The sequence below is a fragment of the Denticeps clupeoides genome, chromosome 10 (genome assembly GCF_900700375.1).
Source record: "Denticeps clupeoides chromosome 10, fDenClu1.1, whole genome shotgun sequence".
NCBI classification, from domain to species: domain Eukaryota; kingdom Metazoa; phylum Chordata; class Actinopteri; order Clupeiformes; family Denticipitidae; genus Denticeps; species Denticeps clupeoides.
Genome location: NC_041716.1, coordinates 9,732,203 through 9,753,464, shown reverse-complemented (window position 1 = coordinate 9,753,464; position 21,262 = coordinate 9,732,203). Strand labels below are relative to the sequence as shown.

General features: G+C 40.5%; 1 protein-coding gene across 2 annotated transcripts; it reads right to left on the bottom strand.

Moving 5' to 3' along the window:
* Window positions 1-539: 539 nt before the first annotated feature.
* Window positions 540-19,655, bottom strand: oprl1 (opiate receptor-like 1). 2 transcript variants are annotated; one of them, XM_028993759.1, is made up of 4 exons: window positions 19,191-19,655; window positions 18,580-18,813; window positions 6,944-7,305; window positions 540-2,295 (listed from the first exon to the last, which is right to left on the bottom strand). In XM_028993759.1, the coding sequence occupies exons 1-4, from the start codon at window positions 19,349-19,351 to the stop codon at window positions 1,772-1,774; spliced, it is 1,281 nt and encodes a 426-aa protein (XP_028849592.1). In that variant the 5' UTR covers window positions 19,352-19,655; the 3' UTR covers window positions 540-1,771. The 2 variants fall into 2 exon arrangements, with proteins under 2 accessions (XP_028849592.1, XP_028849593.1); XM_028993760.1 differs by having other exon boundaries at window positions 6,953-7,305; window positions 19,191-19,653.
* Between the last annotated feature and the right edge of the window lie 1,607 nt (window positions 19,656-21,262).

Here is a 21,262-nt window from a genome sequence, read left to right as displayed (position 1 = left end):
AGCAGATCCCACATTAAGAGGGTGACACACGGCACCGACAGCAGTTTCTATGAGAAATAGGAGCTTTAAATGTTAATGGTTTTGCATAATTGATAAGCTTAATGGATATATCTGTGTCTCAGGACTTGATGTTTTGGATTTCAGTGAAATAGAAAATGATAAGAATAGGAAAACTGAAAAAAAAAAAATCCTTATGTAAGAAAACCCGATTTAACTTGTCCAGGTTGCATTAGAGAAAATAAAATCCATTTCCAGAGCAGTTTTTTTCTAGATTGTTTTCAGGCTGTTCTTAATTCTGAAAAAAACAAAAAAACATTTCTTCTTCAGGGATTCACAGCACCATTTAGGGCTGCTCAAGTGGAGGTGCTTTCATGCAATTATCAAACTAACTTGTGTTAATTCTGTCTAGGTCTGTTAGAGGAAAGAGCGGGTCCCTAGCAGCAGGACCGGTAAGCCTGCTCAGCTGTGGTGGATTAAATCGATGGAAGAAGATCAATAGAGAAAAGAAATACAGCCAGAGATGTTTTTTTTTTCCACTGCTATTTAATTAATATGCCAAAAATATATAGAAATATGATCTTTTTTAGGTGAACAAGTGTCATCTGTAATACTAGATAACTGTTTCACACGCATGTAATCAGGTCAATTAGCGAATATAGTTATATATATATATATATATAACTAATCAAAATGCAGCAAGTAAACAAGTAAACGTACCATTTACAATATCAAGTACATCTGACAGCAATGACCATAATGCGCACACAGTTTTCTGCACAGCTTTCATGACACTGGCATTGTGTATATGTAAATATATATATTTTTTTCTCTCTCCACGATTTGGCTTCTTAAAGAGCATATAGACATTCAGTGGTCTGGCGATGTAAACTGAAGTAAGTTCTCCCTGTGTGAAACACAAACCTAAAGAGGAAAACCATGCTACAAAGACTGTACAGATACTGTACAGAACAAAATATAACAATAATAAAATAAAACATTCAGAAGTGTCAGAGGTAACATGATTCTGCTTGACCAGAACAACACACACAATATTATATCAACATTAATAATCAATATAACATCACATTGACTTTAATTGCAACACTTTCTTCTTTTGCTTTTATTCAAAATTAGCGTTTCCTAAAACTGAGCTACAAAACACTGTGATATAAAATGTTTTTGCATTTTGTACAGGACATCCAACATGAACATAGAAATTAGCTTTAGCTATTCTTACCTGGACAACAAATCTGTCTCTTCTGATAATTCTTGTCCACTTTATGACGCTGGATAAGATCCCAAGTTGTAAGCTACAACACTTAATAACATTAATTAATATTTAACGTAAAGCACCAACCAAGGAGGACACAAATTACTCATAGGGTTGGTTGAAGCAGACATTACATTGTTTTTAAGGCCATGGCATTCATCGTCTCAGGTAATATAAGGTGGTCTCAAAGCATCTCTCATATATACAAAGATCATTATTCCTCAAATACCAAATTACATACAAGGAAAGCATATTTACAGTAAATTTAAGCAACAGAATAATACATTTACTTTAAAACCTTGAATTTCATTAAGACACTGAGAAGAGAGCCCCTTTGTCCCTAAAAGGTTGTCACAGCATGTGACTCTGCCCCCGCCCTCTGTGGGCACAGGGGTCGCCGTGGCGCTAGAGAGTAGTGATCTGGGTCAACTCGCTGTTGGAAATGCCGGTCCCTGAATTGGCCGGAGGCTCTGTGCCGACCAGGGGCAGGTCCACGCCTAGTCATGCTGGGTTTGTGTTGCCATCTACTGTCTTGCAGTTGTAGGCCACCTCACGGGCAATGCCGCGCATGCGGCTGGACTGCTGCACATCCAGGCGAAAGGGCGAGGGGTAGCAGAATTCGCCAAAACAGCGCTTGAAGTTTTCGTCCAGGAAGGCATAGAGGACGGGGTTGAGGCTGCTGTTGACGTAGCCAAGCGCGATGCAAAAGTGCATGAGGACCACGGTCAGCAGGCTGTGCAGGTTGAAGCCCAGGGTCTGAGCCAGCGCCATGATCTGGATGGGCGTCCAGCAGACCACGAAGACAGCCACCACCACCAAGACCATGCGCGTAATGCGGCGCAGATTCCGGTCCTTTTCCTTGGAACCGGACAGGATGCGGACGCTGCGCAGGCGCTTGACCATGAGGCTGTAGCAGACACTGATGATTGCCACGGGGATGAGAAAAGAAAACAGGAACACACAGGTGCCAAACACGGGGTCCCAGTAGCTGCGGGGATCAGGCAGCACAATGATGCACTCGATACCTACACAAGATAATACAAAATGGTATTTAGAATATAACAATACTTACAATTCAATTCCTTACTCTCGCTGATTAAAACACTTACAAATGTAAGCAGCGGGAATATTTTGTAACCAGCCAGATTACAATGTCTGGGCACTGTAATATTAACCTACAACCTCCCCCATCAAACCTAGACAATTAAAACTGTTCACGGTAAAAGTTCAGTTAAGACTATAGACTACACATTCATACTGCACAACTTATCAAAAAGTTGTACAATTCACAATACACTACTTTCTGACTTTGTTCATAATGTGACTCCCCTGATTGGTCTGTTGGGTCCCCAAAATGTTCCATCAAGAAATGACATGAGAAAATGATTTGATATATTTTGACATAAAAACTGAAACTCGTGACAGTAGGTTGCACATACATTTACAGGCATTATTTTGTTTCTTCTACAGACAGAATTGGCAGTCCCTGCCCCTTTTCTTCATCCCGGGTCCTGCATTCTTATTGGCTCTGGCTAATTGACCACTTAACTAGCATGCAATGACTGCATCTTTGATGTTTTAGTATGGTGGTGATATGAATGAGAACAAAGATTATTTTTTGATTGTATGAAAGCACACTTTAGCTTTTAGGTGCTGACATTCACTTTGACAGTCTTGTCCCATTCTGACATTTTCACCTTTTAAATGCCCATTATATGCTTTGTCTTCAGCTCAAGATTTAAAGCTTTGATTGTGAAAAGGGAGCACATTTCGTTCAGTATGCCTAACTTAGCAACTTTGTTGCTACTTCTAAGACCCCCTTAATTACATTCTATGCAAAAAGCATAGAATTATTTCATTTCCCCCAGTGGCAAAAATGCTGTGATAGGACACTCCCTGCAAATGAGGCATCACAATTAGAGCTTTAACATTGAAGCATAATTTAATTTACTTAACTCACTATTATTACAGTATATTTTACACTACAGGAGTTCAGCATGCTTATTATAACTGTTTACTGTCCGGTATGACCATTGATCTGGGTTATTGATTCAGCATGTTCTTTGGGGTAAAAGGCAAGATCCTTTGTAAATGGTTGAATACGTTCATTGAGCTGTGGAGAGAATTCCCCTGAGTTGTTGTAGTGATGGAGGCAGTCAGGCCGGGGACAGACATAAGCTAAAGCTCATGCCGGAGCACCATGGCTATGGGTTCTCTCATTTCTATAATCTTCACTGTATGAAAAAAGGCCCTATCCATCTTAGGCCTATCTGCTCTATCTGCCTCCCACTCAGAGTAATCTTTGGGTGTCTGTTCTGCCCTGCTGGCTCCCAGGCGCTTCCTGGAGTAAATCGGATCTCCCTATGCACCACCTATCAGTGCAGATATTGTTTTTGATTAATGCTTCATCTGCACTGCAGTCGTTCAGCAGGGAACTTAGCCAGGCTTTCAGTTAGCAGAAACGCAAAGGTGATGCAGAGTGCTGTTAGACGAAGTAATGCAAATCCCTGCATTCCACTGCAATACCTTTTTTATTTTAGGAATGATTTCATTAAATGGAACAAACAAAACACATTTAACCTTGCAGGTCTTCAAAACTCAATACGTTGTCCTCACATTGCTGAAGATATTGGCATTTAATAATGAGTACGAGTGGTATGTATTGACTGTTGACTAGATTAATATGACCTACTGAGAACTGATTTAAAACAATCTATGGTCTATGTTGCTTTTTATTGCCAAGCAATGTCATTCATGGAGCTGTCACATTGCAACCATAACCAAAGTAATCAACATTTGAAATAATTTTTAAAGACATGTGGTCAAAGTTCAGACACTGTGAGAAATCCCATGATTTGTCCAATCCAAAAGGATACCCCAAATAACTCTGACCTGACAGATATAGGAAAAATTACAGGGGTGGCAATTTCTCATACAATTTTCCATTTCATGAAAATAGGCAGTGCTATAGTCAACCCAGCTATCAGTATGTATTGTGTTGCTAAATATGTTGTTTGTCAGTAACAACGCAACCTAAATAAATGTATATATTTCCCGACCAGAGCCATCACTCCTGAGTCTGATGGTGACATCAAATCTCCAACCTCTCCCAAGCGCAGCGTCAAAGGCAGCCAAGTAGAGCGAGCATGAAACAATGTGTAAATAAATAAAGCGCCTGATGGCACAGCACCAAGGAGACGGCGCACCCAGCTGGGTAATGGGCAGAGGAAGATGTGATTCCATTGCCAGACCCCAGCTGTAATGTCCTTGGGCGGGACCTCTGGGCTCTGTGGCAGTGTACAACAAAAGCAGCCTCAATAAAATCATGCTCTTTGACCCCCTTGCACTTCACATCTGAAAGATACTTTGAGTGAAGAACAGACCTCGGTCTTGCCTGTGTGATATATAGGTGATTTATTCAGTTTATGGAGTGTTATGTGGAATATGACCATCAATCATAATTCTGCCAAAACTGGTAAACAGTGTAACAAATCATTTCATGTTGCTCTCAAAAAATGGTTAAAGGAGAGGTCAGGATCAACTAATTATGGAAGAGACTACACTCATATTCCGGTCATTATAAAGTCACTGTGAAATCAGTGTCAATTACTTTTCCATTATCAAGAATAACATGCATTTTTGTAATATTTGTTTTGTTATAATAGAGAAAATGAATTTAAGCACATTCATCTGTCCTGCGTATACTCAATCATAGATTGTAATGAATCAAAAACTAAAATAAGAGCTCCTTAAATTAAAACCATTAGCCTGTTCTTCAATTGCATGCCAGTATGGACCTATCTTTAATGTGAGGGTTACTTCAGAGATTGGAGAGAAGCAAAAGGGTAAAAAAGTAAAAAAAAAAAAAAAACCCCAAAAATTGGTTTGTGAAGGTTACCTTTAAGAGGGTAATTAAGAGCCAATATATAAAAAAGATTGGACATAACATTAAACCACTGACAGGTGAAATGGAATGATTGACCGTGTTACAATGGCACCTGTCACTAGTCCGTTCTTGAAGATGATGTTTGAAGTGTAAGCATCTGAGTGACTTTCACAGAGCTGCACTGTTATGTGTAGATGACTAGATAAGCTCCAAAATAGTATCCACTTTTTGATGAACATGACAAATGTCTTTGTTTACAGCTTTAATGGCCACTAAATTCTCCAAACCTCAGTCACCTTTATTGGATTTAAAAAATCTCTAGATTACATTACTTGCTACCAAAATCTACAGGAGACCTGTAGGTCCGTTTTCATGTGCCATTTTTATGGCACAAGGGACATTTGCAGAATATTAGGCAGGTTGTTCGGTCCTCTTCAGCGCGAGAACCAAAACAATCACTGACATTCTTGCTCCTCCCAAAACTTTCTCTCCTTATAACACAGGCAATGCCTGCACCTTTTAATGTGGCTCCTTGCACAACACCCACTGGAAAAACTCTAAGCCCTGCCCCCAATTGACTGGTATATGTCTGTCATTGTCCATTTTCCACTTACTGTATACGATTTCCACAATGCACTATGCTGGAAAATGGTATTGGTGATTGGTTTTTTTTTATTATTAATCAACCTGAAAATTATTGGATGATTCTTATATTGTATTTGTATGTGGCACAAACATAGACAATCTACTTTTATGTAATATTCAAATACTATGGTTAATATGGATAATGTTGTCAACAATAAAATAGATATTTACTCAGTTGTGTAACTGCCAGTAAACGCAATTTTTTACCTGAAGCACTGTTTTACCTTAAACTGTTAACCTTGTCTGACCTTGTTTCTTTTAACAAAGATATCAAGGAAGGTTTTTTTATTTTGGCATGTAAAGGAAGTGGAGTTAATGGCTTACATCTTCACACACACACACACACACACACACACGGACACTATCAAAATACACACAGAAAATGCACAGAACACATGACACACACGCACACATCCACCCACAAACAATTGTTCCCTCCCACTCTGTTGCTCTGGGTGCTAATAGTCAGCAGTTGAGAGACGCAGCCATTTGTTCTGAAGCCCTCGGCATGAATAAAACATGCTGAGTATTTTCACCCGCAGTCACCAGTGTGATTCTTCTCCAGTCCCCTTCAGGTGAAGCCCTGCCATGCCTGAATAATCTCTTCCATATCTCATGGCAGATTACACTCAGACTAGGGGGATCAGAGAGCAGTCGAATCACTGTGTTTATAAAGAGGCGGCTGGCATGAGAGCTGGGCAAATAAAAGACAGACAGGGCAACAACTCAAAGAGTAGACAAGCAGCAAATAGGTACAATTATTAATAAATGTAGGCAAATTATTAATAAATGAACTAATGAATTCATGTTTTAAGTTATAGCTATTGCTATTAAAAATCTATAATAAATTGCAGTTGAAATACATTATTACATTAACTATTAAAAACATAATATGTGAGAGGATATTTCGCCAACTTTCTTCTATTGTACTAGTTACAGGCAAAGGTTTAATGAGCAAACATGCTCGGTGTTACTAAAAGATTTGAAAGATTTGACTCTATCTAATTATAACAAATTAATTTAAGATTTAAGAGCATCAATTAGAAATGTTTTATGTAAACTCCCAAGACAAAATATGAAGGAATAAATGAATGTCCTATACATTATAAAATGTAGTTGCAAGAAGTAACAAGAAAACAAACCAATCAGACCTTCTTCTTCCTCGACATTGCCCATGACCATAGCAGGAACCCCAAAAGCTGAGGCGAGGATCCACACACCAATGTTGACAACCTTGGCTTTGTGAGGTGTGCGCATGTCCAAGGCCTTCACCGGGTGGCAGACGGCTACGTAGCGGTCCATGCTCATGACCGTGAGGGTGAAGGTGCTGGTGAACATGTTATAGTAGTCAATGGAGATCACAGCTTTGCAGAGCGCATTTCCAAATGGCCAGAATCCTAGAAAGACATCGGTGCCTTGGAATGGCAGGGTGGCCAATACGAGGGTGTCTGCTAATGCTAGGTTGAATATGTAGATGTTGGTGGCAGTCTTCATCTTTGTATACCTGAAAACAGGAAAAAAAAAAATTCTCTTGACTTTTCTAGATCCACAGTTCAGTTGAAGCTGAAATGAGACAAATGTCCAGCATCGTCAATATTGAATTGAATGATTTTTATATACATGTCATCTGTAAATCAAAGAGCTTGCCAAATTATGAGCATTGTGGCAGGGTTATTTTGTCATATTCCTGAAACAGATCTTACAGATGTAACAGATGTATTAATTTTCTCTTCTTCAAGATACCGATAACTACCAAGCTGTTCTTTTTTTTTTAATCCTGAGAACACCTTTGAGAGTAGTGACCAAGCACAACATTTAGAGCATAGCAATTAAAAATAATTATCTTCACATATGTCTATGGGATGGTTTTTGGAATCGCTAGCAGACTATTGTTGCTGAAACTATGTCAAAGCTCCTCTGTTGCAGCCTTTGGAAAAGCTGTTTTGGTCTGAAGGGCTTAACACAGCAAGAATCATCTAGGAGTGTCACAAGGATGGCTGAAGATTGAGCCAATTCAGAGACGAGAACAGAGAAAAGGCTGAGTGTCCGTGGCCCACGAGAACAACAACATGCGACAGCCAAGAGCCAAATCACTTCTCTACGCTCCTACTCTGCTCCTCCACAACTCCCACTGAGCCTATTCAATTTGGACATACTGTTTCCTATCTTTCAATCAACCTGTCCCATTATAAAAACCATTATGACTCTATATCCTGACAACACTGGGGGAAAAACAAATCTGCCAAATTAATATATTTTCCATTTGCAGTTTACAATAATAATAATAATAAAACATTACGAACAGCTTCTATGCAACTCTATACTTCCTGAAGGGCAAATTAAAAAAAAAGGACTGTTGTGGAAGTCTGATTGACAATTCTAACCATGTCATTTGCAGGACGTTTTGGTGTGCGTCGGTCTCATAATGAGTAATTAATCATCAAGCACAATTATTTCATTAAAGAGAGGCGACCTGCTAATGTGCCCATCTGCCCATTTGTACCATTAAAGAATGGAGACGCGTATGACGTCCGGACAAAAAAATTTACATTCCGCCAGCCATTGTTAGTCAGTCAATAATTAATGGAGCCCTATGCATAAATTCTATATAACCTTCATTGTCATTTATTTCTCTGAAAAAAAAATGCTCTTTTTTTTACTGCTCTTCCATTCGCTCATTCTGAACGTAGAGTTTCGCTTTACCGCCTTTTCAATCATGACTTCATAAACCTCTAAGTGCTCCAGGACCTCTATTTGTGTCATTGCTGGTTTTCATATCCTGTACTCCATCAGCACTACTCAACCACATCATCTCTCTTTTCATCTATTAAGCTCCTTATTCACCGTGTCACCATTTTTGTCTCTGTGATTCTGTCTGCCAGTGTCTGTCTGAAGACCTTTCTGTCTACATCTGAAGACTCCTAAATACCAGCCAGTATCATTGCTTTCCATCATCAGAAAGATTAAGGAAGCAGGAACAAAGACAAATCTGCATTTGCTGCTGGTAAATCAAGCAGCCATTATGGTGCACACATGAGACACTTGGATGTGGCCAGAGGACACCAGACAAATGAAGATTGTGTCATAGTCCGTGGTCCTCTAAGCCATTTTAATATATATGTATATTTTTTAACATCTCTTGAAGACGTCAGACAGCCATCTTCAAAGCTTCAAAACAGTTCTTAACATTTTCCAGGAGGATGACTTGATTGAATATGAACCTCTTCAGTAAATAACCTCTTCATCTTCACAGTGACAACAGGCTCTTGTACACTTCAGACCTTTTTCACTCCATTAGATGAGGCACCTGGGAACTTTGAAGCAGGCTGCCAATAAAGTTCTTAAGCAGAACCAGGGCAGAGTGAATGATAACATTCACGCTGGCCCTCAACCTTCTGACATTTGATTGGAAGATCAGAATTTAAAAACTACAATCTTCAAAAAAAAAAAATAGCATTATGTACTGAGAATGTTTATCTTGAATAAAAAGAATTCTAGAGAACTTTTTGGTTCTATGTAAAATGTCCATCTGTGGCCACAGGGGAAATTTAGCAAACGCTAAAACACATTGTGCTTCATTCAGCGAAGCTATGTGCATTATTCACTGCAATTACACTTTGCCTTCATGGCGCTAGGGACCACTAGGCAATTAATAAGATTCAAGGTTTTCCATTGTGCGCTGATAAATCAAACAGCCATTATGTTGCACAATACCTGCTATCACAGAATAAATAGCTTGAATAAATAAATGAAATTGCTTTCAAAATACAGGTGAAGACTCCACGCACCCCATGATCGGTCAGAATGGGCTTGTGGTGTTGCAGGGAAAACAGATTCAGTTATTTAGATACAGGGGAGTCTTGACTATAACCTTGAATTTGTCAAAAGTAGTCATGCATATAAATATGTACTTAAACTATGTGACTATGTATGAATTTATGCATCTTCAATAATAGTATTTGATGTTAGTGAAGACGGAGCCACGTTCACTGTGCCAGGGGCACAGTACTTCCACTGTTTAAAGACCACAGGAAGACTCTGCATGGCCGTGCAAGTTTGTTCAATCACACATGGGTTAACAGCATCAACATTTTATTGGTCTATCGGACAAACCAACACAGAAAAAAAGAATTCAATATCAAGTGTGGTCTACTGTAAATTCAAATGCAGGCCATGTTTCTCTGGAGGAAAATTTAAATAGTGTCATTGTTTTATCAGTTAAAATAGAGTACACAGTAATGTAATCCATTTTGATGGCTTTATATGAGATTTAGCATGTTGGGATGGATTTGATATTCCCTGTTATTCCCTTTCATTGCAAGATAAACTGAATTCTTGAAACAAGGCGGTGGTAATCTCTCTGCATGTTTGGTTTGGTAGCGGATGGGGTTTCAAGATTACATCTGATATGTGAGACTCAAAACTTGGAAAATATGAACAATCTCTGCGAAGCACTTCACACACACAATTTGCTGAAACTAAAGATTCTGAACAACCATTTGTGATAAACCTTTTCAAACCTACACTATCATTCAATAGTTAAGGGTTATTTAGATATGTTTTTTCCCTATAAAAAACATGAAACATGGGGAAAAACATTGAAAAATTATTTTTGTAATAATTAATGAAGTCATTACGGTTAACAAACACATTCCAATGGAACTCGATAAAATTTTTGGTATCTGTGTCATGTCGACAAGCTGACGAGGGAGGGAAGCGCAGAGTCGGGACATTCTGGGAAAGGGATATTTTTAAGGAACACAAATAAACGCGGCGCGATGGCCGAAAACAGTGAGACAAAGGGGAGAACATAAACTGGCCCACAGGCCAGAAAGTTCACAAAAATGTCGGCGCTCCAGAGGGGCGGAAATCACCGGCTTTATAAAAGATGTCCTGATTAGCTACACCTGGCAACATCAGCTGTGGCCAATCCTGACAAGATGTATGCAGATATTCCATCATTAACAGACATTTCCAGCTACCAGTCATTTACAACATGAACAATGTATTTGAACAATGAGTTGACCCATTTGATGTCTTTTTAATGGACCAAACAACTTCTTCCCATCCCAAAAAAGAGCATTTCTAATTAACCTTAACATTTTATATGGTAGTGTAGTTCTCTGTCATTCTTGACATACCTTAGAGGGAATAAACTTAAGAGTTTTTCTAATAATTTTCATTATCATTTGAAACATCAGAGTCAACACTTGTTTGTTAATAAAACTGATTTAAGTGCTAAAATGTCCTGGCTTCAACAGATACATCTCTCCTGCTAGAACCAGTGATTTTTTATTAAATGCGTAACAGGCCAGGCAAATTGTATTGATCGTGTACTGACTTCAGGCAGTAATGATTTGCTCAGTTCAGTATTCACAAAAACTGTGAATGAATCTTTAAACACATTTATACCACATTTACACATAACAGTGGGTGTAGTGCATACACACACACACACACACACACAGTCTCTATGTGTTGTCAGCTGTAAATGTATTGATTGTGTCAATATTGATGGAATCCGGCCCTGAAATAGATCACTTTCCTCTGTGCAAATATTGGCCCTGCTAACATACATCCCAAGACAGGGTGGAAATTTCTCGTATTCCTCAAGATGTAAAATACCAACGCAACCGTCTTGTAATGGCACTGGGTGTAAAGGGAGGTGAAGCGAAAACGCTGCACATTTAAATGAAGTATTTTAAAAGAAACAAAGGCACAGTGGTCAGAAGACATAATACAAAAAGGGACAAAAAAGCGAGCAGCATAACAGGGTGTACCTTTCACCCTACACACGAACAATGCACGACACCCTATACTGCCCACAGTCTGACACATGAAGGGTTCTAATTATATTCTTGATGCATAGCTGGCTGCAATGTATGCACTCTGAAATATGAAATTCTAAAATGTCCCATTCAGTAGCAAATTGATAAGATTTGGTGTTGTATTCATCTGATCACCTCAAAATGAAGGAAGTTTTAGAAATTGATCAGATACTAAATTATCAGTTGAACAATATATACAGTGAGTTTATTACAAGTTGATTTTCTGTGTTTTATGACTGATGGTAAGCTGAAGATAATATGATTTTAAGGGGGACAAAATGTTGAAACTTGTGACGTGAAGTGATTGTCATTGTGACAGACTGCATCACAGTTCACAGTGATTTATGCAGCAGGTCTATATTTAACCCATCACCCTTTGTAAGCAGTGGCCAGCCATGACAGGCATCCGGCGAGCATTGTGTGGGGAAGGTACTCACCTCAGTGCCACCTTGGCGGTTCGGAATTTGAACCAGCCTCCCAATTACAAGACACGTCATTTTTTACTTGCACCTCACAGGCTTTTACAAGCAAGCCTGGATAACACTCATGGTTTTTAGTGGAAAATGTTAAATGTAGTATGCAAATTCATACTTTTTTACACACAAAGGGTAAATTCAGTGGAGCAAAACATTTTACGACCCACCTCTGATCATTTGAGAAGACCACATGGGTAGGATAACATTTCCTTGGCCACGGTGATGGAAAATGCCAGTAAGATAAACAACACTTACCTGTCCTACATCTCTTCATGGTGGCCCAGCAGCGTCTCTTAGCTCTGTTTGAAAGCAAACCACTATGGTCTCTATAAGAGCATTTAAAAGATGTCCTAGCAGGGCCTTGTAAAAAGCTTGCCTGTCACCCCCGTGAGCAAGTCGGAAAATTAAAAGGTCGCAAAAAGTGTGAAAACAGAAATCCGAAGGAAGAAAATTGAATTAGCCCGCGTTCGTAAATAATGAACGACTTTCACATATCAGAACCCATGCAGTTGCGGCCCTGGTTTGCATAATTCAAACTTTTTTCTGAAGGCTCCCCCCCAGAGAAACAGTGCTTGTGTCTGCCAAGAACATTAAAGCGATTGCGTTTTATTGCCAAAGCAATTTTGCCCTCCCTTCACTTCATCACCATCACTCCCTTGCCCACCTTCTTCCCCACTCAACAGCAATGATGAGAAGAATGGAAAAACTGCTCAGTCAAGAGAAAATATCAAATGCCTGTACACAAGCCTTGGTGAAATATATTTCTGTTCACTCATAAATCATCAGAGGGCTCATTATCACAAATGACTTGCCCCATGGTGACCACACTGTAGATCATTGGAGCACTGAGAAAATGAGACAATAAAAAGCTTAACCCCATGCCCCAGGTGAAGGGGTGGAGCCCGAAGGAAAGGCGGAGCAGGGAGCGGGCAGGAGCCCCCGCATGCTGTTCCACGCCCACCTCTGGACGAGCTGAGCCAGGACAGCGCTGGAGAGGGTCTGCCACGCCTCCTGATGTAGCCAGGGAAGCAGGTCTGGCTCCGCCTACAGTGACTTCTATCGTGCTCCTTGGTTTTGCGCCCATTAAGGAGGGGCTCGGTGACACTTAGGAGCACAGGGCACAATTAGTTCCATGGAAGGGTTCTAATCACCTGCAGCTGCTTCTCATTAGGAATGCGCGATAACAGCCCTTCATAAGTCAGACTCTGCAGCATTCATGCCCGTAATCCTGTCTTTTGTTGTTGGGCTACCATGCCTTGTTCATTTTCTCTGATTAAATCACTGTGATTTTTCACCATGTCGTGTTTCTCCCACACCCCGTGCCGTTACGGCGTCCACCTAGATATTCTGTGCTTGTACCGACAAATCTGTAATACCAGAATATGCTTTACAGAATGACTGAGCAGGATGGTCGTATAAAAGCACAGATGGGCACAACAGGGACAGAACACCCTAATTTTAACCCTAACCAATATTAAAATGGATGTTCAAGTAAAGAGTTCATATGCTTGTTATGGCAGTGGTGCTGATTATAGCACAAAATATGCTCTTACCAATGTAATTGTGAAACTACTATGAAACACAATCGTTGTATGAAACTTTTTCATATTTAGAAAATGAAGCATTAAAAAAAAATTCTGTAGCCAATCAGCCATGTAAAGTTTAGTAGATGTGAGCATATCTCCTTCACCAATGCAATGTCATGCCAAATCAGAAGCATGTGTTAAGTGACATGTTTCCCTGTTTGACATGATGATGTGTTTTTGCCCCTTTCAGCTGTTCATCAATGGTAGATTTAACACTTCAACCGCACCCCTCTTAAAAATCCTTTCATTTCATGTATGACCATCTGCTACCTGTTTGGCTGCTGACTAAATTGTTGCTATAGTAACAATACCAACTTTCTGCAAATGCACAATTTTTTCTGAAATCTTGTTTATGCCCAATATAAACAATCCCAACGATCAAATCAATCAAGGCAAACAACACATTTGCATTCATTTGCCACAGAACAAATTGGTAGGAAAAACAATGAATTACAGCAGCAGCATCGACTTCAATCGGCCAGAAAAGCAATTAATACGGAAAAACCCTGGAGATTTGGTGACAAGCTGATAAATATACTGACCATGTTAAAGCGTAACTCACACTGTTATCCCGTTATTGCACCTGTGATGTTTAATAGGTGTTTGTTGGAAGAAAAAGAAGCCGAAACGCCACCTCCCTTTGGGCTGGATGAGGCGAGCACTAACAACAAAACGATTACATAGAGAGCAAAGGTTTTGAGGGGACAGATCTTGTTTCTCAGAGCCAGTTTCATTCATCACCCCTGTTGCCTCTGTCCCCCTGTGACAGTTATTACTTTCCAACCAGCGCTATTCAGTTTTCAACTGATGCAAATGCCAACTGGGGAGCCAATCAGGGCAGCACCACTAATTTCAGGTGCCCCAAGTTATTATTAATTTTGCAATTTGCAGTCATTAGCAACTAATTACTTAATAATAATTTCAAAGCGCTATAATAGATCACTAATGTCAGGTCAAGTACATCCTCAGGATTTAAATAAATAAAAAAGATGACATAGAAAAAAAACCCACAAACTTATCTGTATCTTATAGAGAAGGAATTAACTACTCTGTTGGTGTGTAGTTATTTGGCAACTAGAACATGCATTTTAATAATGGCCTTCTACATGTGCAAAGTAGCACAAGCAGTGATGCCAAAAACATGATTATTTCAGTGCAAAATTGTCCAAATTGCCACAAAAAAACACGTGAAAGTGAAGGGATTGTCACTGTGAAACACAGCACACATCAAAATGTGGCGCCCGGAGCGCAGTGTGTGGGGATGGTACGTGGCACCTTGGCGATTCAGGATTAGAACAGACAACCTATTGTTTACAGGTACGTTTCCTTAGCCTTTAGCCCACCACTGTCCCTCTCAAAATGATCTGATATGTACTTCGCTGATGCAAATAAAAATATATTTATTAGTTGAGTACCATCTTATGGTATTTAAAAGGCTTAATTTACTTGCACATAATGAAATTATGTCCTGTTAAGGCCATAATGTGAACCATGGCTGGATTCGCACCTTCAGATGGATATGGGGGAAGAAACACTCAATAAACTATTGAATCTCCCAGCACCGAATCGACCATATGGCCTAGCACCTCACTTTCTGCCATGATGCAGTCACAACTGGTGTGTGTGTGTGTGTGTGTGTGTGTGTGTATTTTTAAAACACTATGACAGATTTACTGATCATTTTGTTACAATGCCACTTGGTAGAATGTGCGGGATGTTAAGCAGATAATCATTTAAGTTCTTAAAAACAGTGTGTTGGAAGCAGGAGAAGTGGGCATATTATCTTCCTTCAGAGATCTTGTCTTAGGCCTGCTTTGATGGCAAAAATATGACCTACTCAATATTAGGAGGGTAGTTATAATGTAATGTCTGATCTGTTTTTTTTTTGTTTTGTTTTTTTTTGTGCTATTGATCATTTTAATCTTTTCGAAACAGCCTTTAGCACCCTTCAACATCTGTAACATAATGCCTCTAGCGGCCTCATGCCACTAATGGCCACTATGTGAACTTTTGTGGTGTCTGGAGCAGACAGCTATGGTTGTTTTCCCTCTCATACCCTTCATAATGAGTGTTAATTAGTTTTGTTCCTATTTTTGTCTTTTGCATACCTGTTTGTGTGTGACCTGCACAATTCTGGCCTTTGTTTAAGGCCTGTTGTTTAGCTCTGGTTTTGTTTGCAGCTCTATCCAACATAAAAGGGTAAATACTTACTCAGTGCTTGGAGTATGGAAGTACACTATACTCTACATATTCCAAAATGTATACTTACTTGAAGACTAGGGCTGTTTGCAATGTTATTGCCTCAAAAACTAAAATGGAAAAGGTCAAATGTCAACAAACTGCCAGCTGGAGTTGGTGGCTGACATTATTCAAAGCAAGTGCAGAGCCAGGGGCACCACGATGAGCACTCTGCACTTGACTGGTCATTGGTACTTAACCATTAGCCACATGCATGCAGTCGGGCTCATTACGATTGGAAAGACAAGCACGGCCAGACGGAGCTGTCAGGAAGGGAAAAAAAAAAAAACGTAACCTGCGTTGCCGTCGCTGTGACCTTGCCAGGTCTTCCAAACCAGAATGAAGGTGCCTTAAGAGGCAAATGCCAACACAAGCCAGCATGCAGCGATTTTAAAAGAAAGGTAGTAATTTCCTCTGAGGGATCTTAAGAACGTGTTGCTGCTGACGTGTCTGAGCCCCTTTTTGTCTCTGGGGCACTAATCCCTGGTAAATGTATTTTTATGCTTACAGCATTTAGCAGACTAATCGCTTCATAAAAGAAGAGACCATGGATGTCTGGTAACAGGTCCAAAGTAGGGTGAGATATTTTTCTTTTTTTTTTTTTGTATAATCAAGAGCCTAAATTGACCTAAAGTTTAAAGTCTTGTCCCACTGCAGCCCTGCACATAAGGGGACCATGGCTCTCTGTCTGGAGGTCATGTTGAGAATTTCAGGGGGACTCCCTAACTCCACTAAACATGTTCTGAAAAAGGGGTCAGATTAAACTGAGGATGACTATTAAGACCTCGGAGTCAAGTCTGTAGATGATCATATGAATGTGGGACATCATCACAGTAATAGAGCCTGAAGTGCAAATCGTTCACTCCTCCAAATATACCCAATTTTTTTTAAGATACTTCAATCCGATCATGAGTACTAGACCAGGCAAAACATCATGGGTGCTGTGCACTTTACCAGAATCCTAGAAGAATTACAAAAAATAAGCACAAATGGCAACAAGAAAGCCGCCGAATGGCTTTTATTACTCCTATATGAAATTGGAACAGATATTTTCTTTATCAAAGCTTCCTTGGAGCACTGTTAATCCTTCTTTAAAGCACCTTTCATTTCTGCACAACAGCATGAAGCACAGACATTTGTGGCTTCAAGTGTGTCTTATTCACCATATATTCTGAAAGTGAAATGATAATGAAAACAACAAATAACAACAAGCCAGAAACTAGGCAGAACTCGGTCACGTGGTCTGAAAAAATCACTCGGCACATGCAGATGTTACATGGCCTTCTACTTTCTGTGGCCAAATGAACAGCCACATAAGCGAATGCTATTAAAACATCTGAGCCTGGATTCAGATTGCTTTGTGAAGTTCATGAGCATTTTCTTGTCCTCTCCGCAACTGACATTTGAAAGCTTGCCTGTCTACGTCATTAGAACCAGTGTTCATGTGAACAATTGCACTTGTTTTTGGGTAGGCCGTGTTTTAGAGAACGTGTCTGGCCTATCAGGAAACCAATTAGCATGGCCATTTGGAAACCAATTAGGTGTGACCAGGCCCTTCATTTTCTTATATTTCATATTCTTTCCGATGACAATTCACTTGAACTCCGAACTTTGGTTGAAGTCTTCTCATCTGACCAGCAGCTAAATAAGGTTGGCGGGGTGGGGGTTTGTGAGGGCAGTAAGGAATGTTGGGCCTAGGCAATAATTCTTAAGAGTTTTTGGTGATAGTGAGAGAGGTGCAGAAACTGCATGGAAACTGTCCTGTTTGAAATATTATCTTTGGGTCTACTACAGTGTGGGACACCGATCAGGGCCATTCAACCATTAATTTTTCTTTTAATACATCCCTCCACTTTTAGCATTAGGTTCTAAGAATATACATATTTATTTTTTAACGTATTATTTCTGGTAGTAGTACAAGTGGATGTTTTGCTGCTATTCTTCTTTGCTACTATTCTGTGATGCTTTGTTGGTGGTAGTGGTCTAATTTTCATTTATGTGATTTATCAGTGAAAATTGTCAATCTGAGCATCCCACAGATGCTCAACTGGACTGAGAACGGAGAGAGGCCACTGCAATCAAGGAACACAAATGAACATGAAGGTTTTCCAGCTAAGCATTGTCCACAGCACGACACTGCCTCCAACAGCCCCTCTAAAGGATCTAAAAAAACATGTGCTGCATCAGACTTGCCTAATGCAAGCATTTTTGGGGTCAGACAAGGGTCAACAGCAGCTGTACAGATGTTTAAGTCCTTTCTATTGTAACCTTCGTTAGGGTTTGCAACAGTGTGTTCTTCAGTATTGACATCAATTGGACAGGAAATTGGACAACTTCCCTGGACCCCAATGGACAACTGGCCAATTGTTATGTTCAGTGGTTTTAATGTTGAGGCTGACCGTTACTTAGCCTCCTCATTAATAAAAGCTCGGCCTTACTGAACAAACCCATTCTAGGGGCTGATGGGTAGCCGGAAGCTGAACATTCTGATGTCTATTGGAGACAGTCTGCTTCAGGCCTGAAGCTAAAAAAAAGAATACGGATGAACATACAGCAGGTCCAACGTCCCTTGTCCCCTTATGTCCCTGAAGTTTTTGGTTTTTTATTTATTCTTTTTTTTTTATTTAATCGAAGAAGAAGAAGTCCTTACCTGATGATGACATACATAACGAGACAGTTGCCCACCAGCCCCACCACACAGACCACCATGTACACCATGACAATAGTGATCTTCAGCCCCATGGGGAAGAAGCTGTTGGTCTCGTTGTAGGCGCTGAAGTTGTTCTGAAACAAGGACTCGTTGTACAGACGGAGGTGTCTGGGGTCTGCGAAGCCGGCTGAGGATTCGTTGAGGAACTCCATGAGAATGCTGGAGAGGAGAGAGCTACAAAAAAAAAAAAAGAGAAGAAATAAATAAATAACTCAATAACTAAATTCAACTAGAAGGTGAAGATGGAAAGCAGGTGGAACAACACGAGGCAAAAACGAGACGCAGACGCAGGAGACGCAGTGACCAGTCTCCACGACATTTAAGAACTCAAAAGGAAATTTAAATGCACATATCGGTCTGTGCTCAGGTCTTTTCTGAATGTAGAAGGAGGGGAGTGTCGGGCTACCGCAGTCCAGCGCCGCATCCGCGCAACAGTTACGCGGTCGTCTGTGCGGAAATGCGCATTTCCAACTCGACCCAACTCAAAAGAAGAGGAAAAGAAACGACGGGGACAGGCGCGAAGAAACGCATCCCGAGGGTAGGTCACGTACCGTCGAACCAGAGGAAATTCCCAAGTCCTCGCGGAGAAGCCTTCCTTTCCCCGTCCGAGCGGGCTGGCCGTCAGATCTTGTTGTATTGTTATAATTAGATTTTTTTTTTTTAAATCGGGGTTGTATTCGTGTACATCAGTATTTTGTATTATTAAGCGCATACATGTCCCTTCTTCTCAGGCTGTGAGAGGCGGTCCGTTTTCCATAGTCGCGAACGATTCAGATTACTGTAGACCTCTGGGATGAGAGAAACATTTTCCCCCCGTCCAGATAAAGAGAGAGAGAGAGAGAGAGAGAGAGGGAAGGAGGGAGGGAGAGAGAGAGAGAGAGAGCGATGGGGGAGGGTGGATGGAGGCTCGTTTCTTGCCCGAGTCCCTGCCTGTCAAAACTACAGCGGTACCCCCTTTTCCTCGACTTCCTCATCCACACACACACACACACACACACACACACACTCACGTAGGGCAGAGACGTGCGCGCATGCGTGAGCAAAATAAACAAACCAATAAATACATGAAAAAGTTCAAGTGATTGTTGTTGTTGTGGCTTTTTTTTTCTCTTTAAATGAATTATTCGTATTTCCAGAAAAAGACATTGACGGGAGGATGTTTGTTTTGCTGGGCATGACAAAAAATGACAGAAGGGACAGATCATATGTTATTGTCATCCCTGCGACCCCGTGGCCGTTCAGCCTACATTACAAGAGCTGCACTCCTCAATACACTTGGAATAATAATAATAAATAATTCAAGTCCCTCCGTTTTTATGGCACGGCGCGTCTCTCGTGTCTAATAAACCAACACGTGGCGTGCTCGCGTCACGTGTTTCGACTGCGCACGGATCGTACGCGAGTTGGACTGAACGCGATGATTTTCTTTCCCTTTTCTACACCTACAACCTTTAAAACGCGTGGACGGCAGACGCGGCGTGAAGCCCGACATCGATTTTATTTCACTACATTTCACAATGTCGCAGTCGTCTAAAGTGGAGCTGTTATTCTCCTTTTTGTCTATATTGAACCAACATGTGTTGCAACAAGCATTGCACCCCACAGGCTCGAGTTACCACATCTTCACACTAAATTATCCAAATGATCCCACTTCACGTGCCACGCAGTCGCTGCATTAATAAATGTATTCACCGAGTACTATTACCAGTTAATCCTTCAGGTTGTTTCACGTCGCTGTCCTTGGTGCTGAGAGGTGCAGGCTGGCCACGTGACCTCGAACTTTTATATATATATAAATCTTGGTTCGATTAGGTGATACTTTAGAACACTGTTAAACATATTGATTTCATTCAGTGGGGATGGGAGAACTCTGCAAACGTCAATTACAGATGCTTGGTTCAATGATTAAGACAAAGCCGCTACAGTACAAAGGGAGGATGGTGCACGCAGAGATGCAGTCACTCCCACATCCACACCAAAAACAGCCGTTAAGTCATTTGATTTATTTGCAAGTCACTGCTGATGTGCTTTGCTCTACATCATTTGCCGTGTGGCATAAGCTGAAGTCGTGAAATCATTTTACTTAGCTATTTCAGACAACTGCACTTTTGACCATGCAGACGATGGGAATTAATCACCTACCCCTTCCCCACATTAAAAACCTCTGCCAATGTGACAGCAGCACTCCTGTCTTAATAAGTATGTGCTGTACACACATGATATCAGTATAATTACAATTCGTAGATTGGCCTGCAACAAGGCATGGATCATTCACACAGATTAGAAACGGTTTCTTTTGTTTGTTAGGGTTACTCATAGTGAAAGTTGCTTATAGTATGGCTTGTTCTTAAGCAGCCTACTGATACAGACATGATGGGATGACCAGCACTAGCAAAGAAAAAATGCATTGTTATGGTCATTTACTTCTTAAAATAAGAAATTGCTTTGGTGTTCAATACTCAAAGTGGTGGCCTAGTGGTTAAGGAAGCGGCCCCATAATCAGAAGGTTGCCGTTTCAAATCCCCATTGGTCAAGGTGTCACTGAGCAAAGCACCGTCCCCACACACTGCTCCCTGCATGCCTGTCGTGGCTGCCCACTGCGCAGTTAAATACAAAGGACAAA

Coding starts and splice junctions, on each gene's coding strand:
- oprl1 (XM_028993759.1), bottom strand. CDS start 19,351: ATGCGCTTAATAATACAAAATACTGATGTACACGAATACAACCCCGAT. Junction 7,306..18,579: donor GTTATGTATGTCATCATCAG/GTAAGGACTTCT, acceptor TCCTGTTTTCAG/GTATACAAAGATGAAGACTG. Junction 2,296..6,943: donor GGAAGAAGAAGGTCTGATTG/GTTTGTTTTCTT, acceptor TATCTTGTGTAG/GTATCGAGTGCATCATTGTG.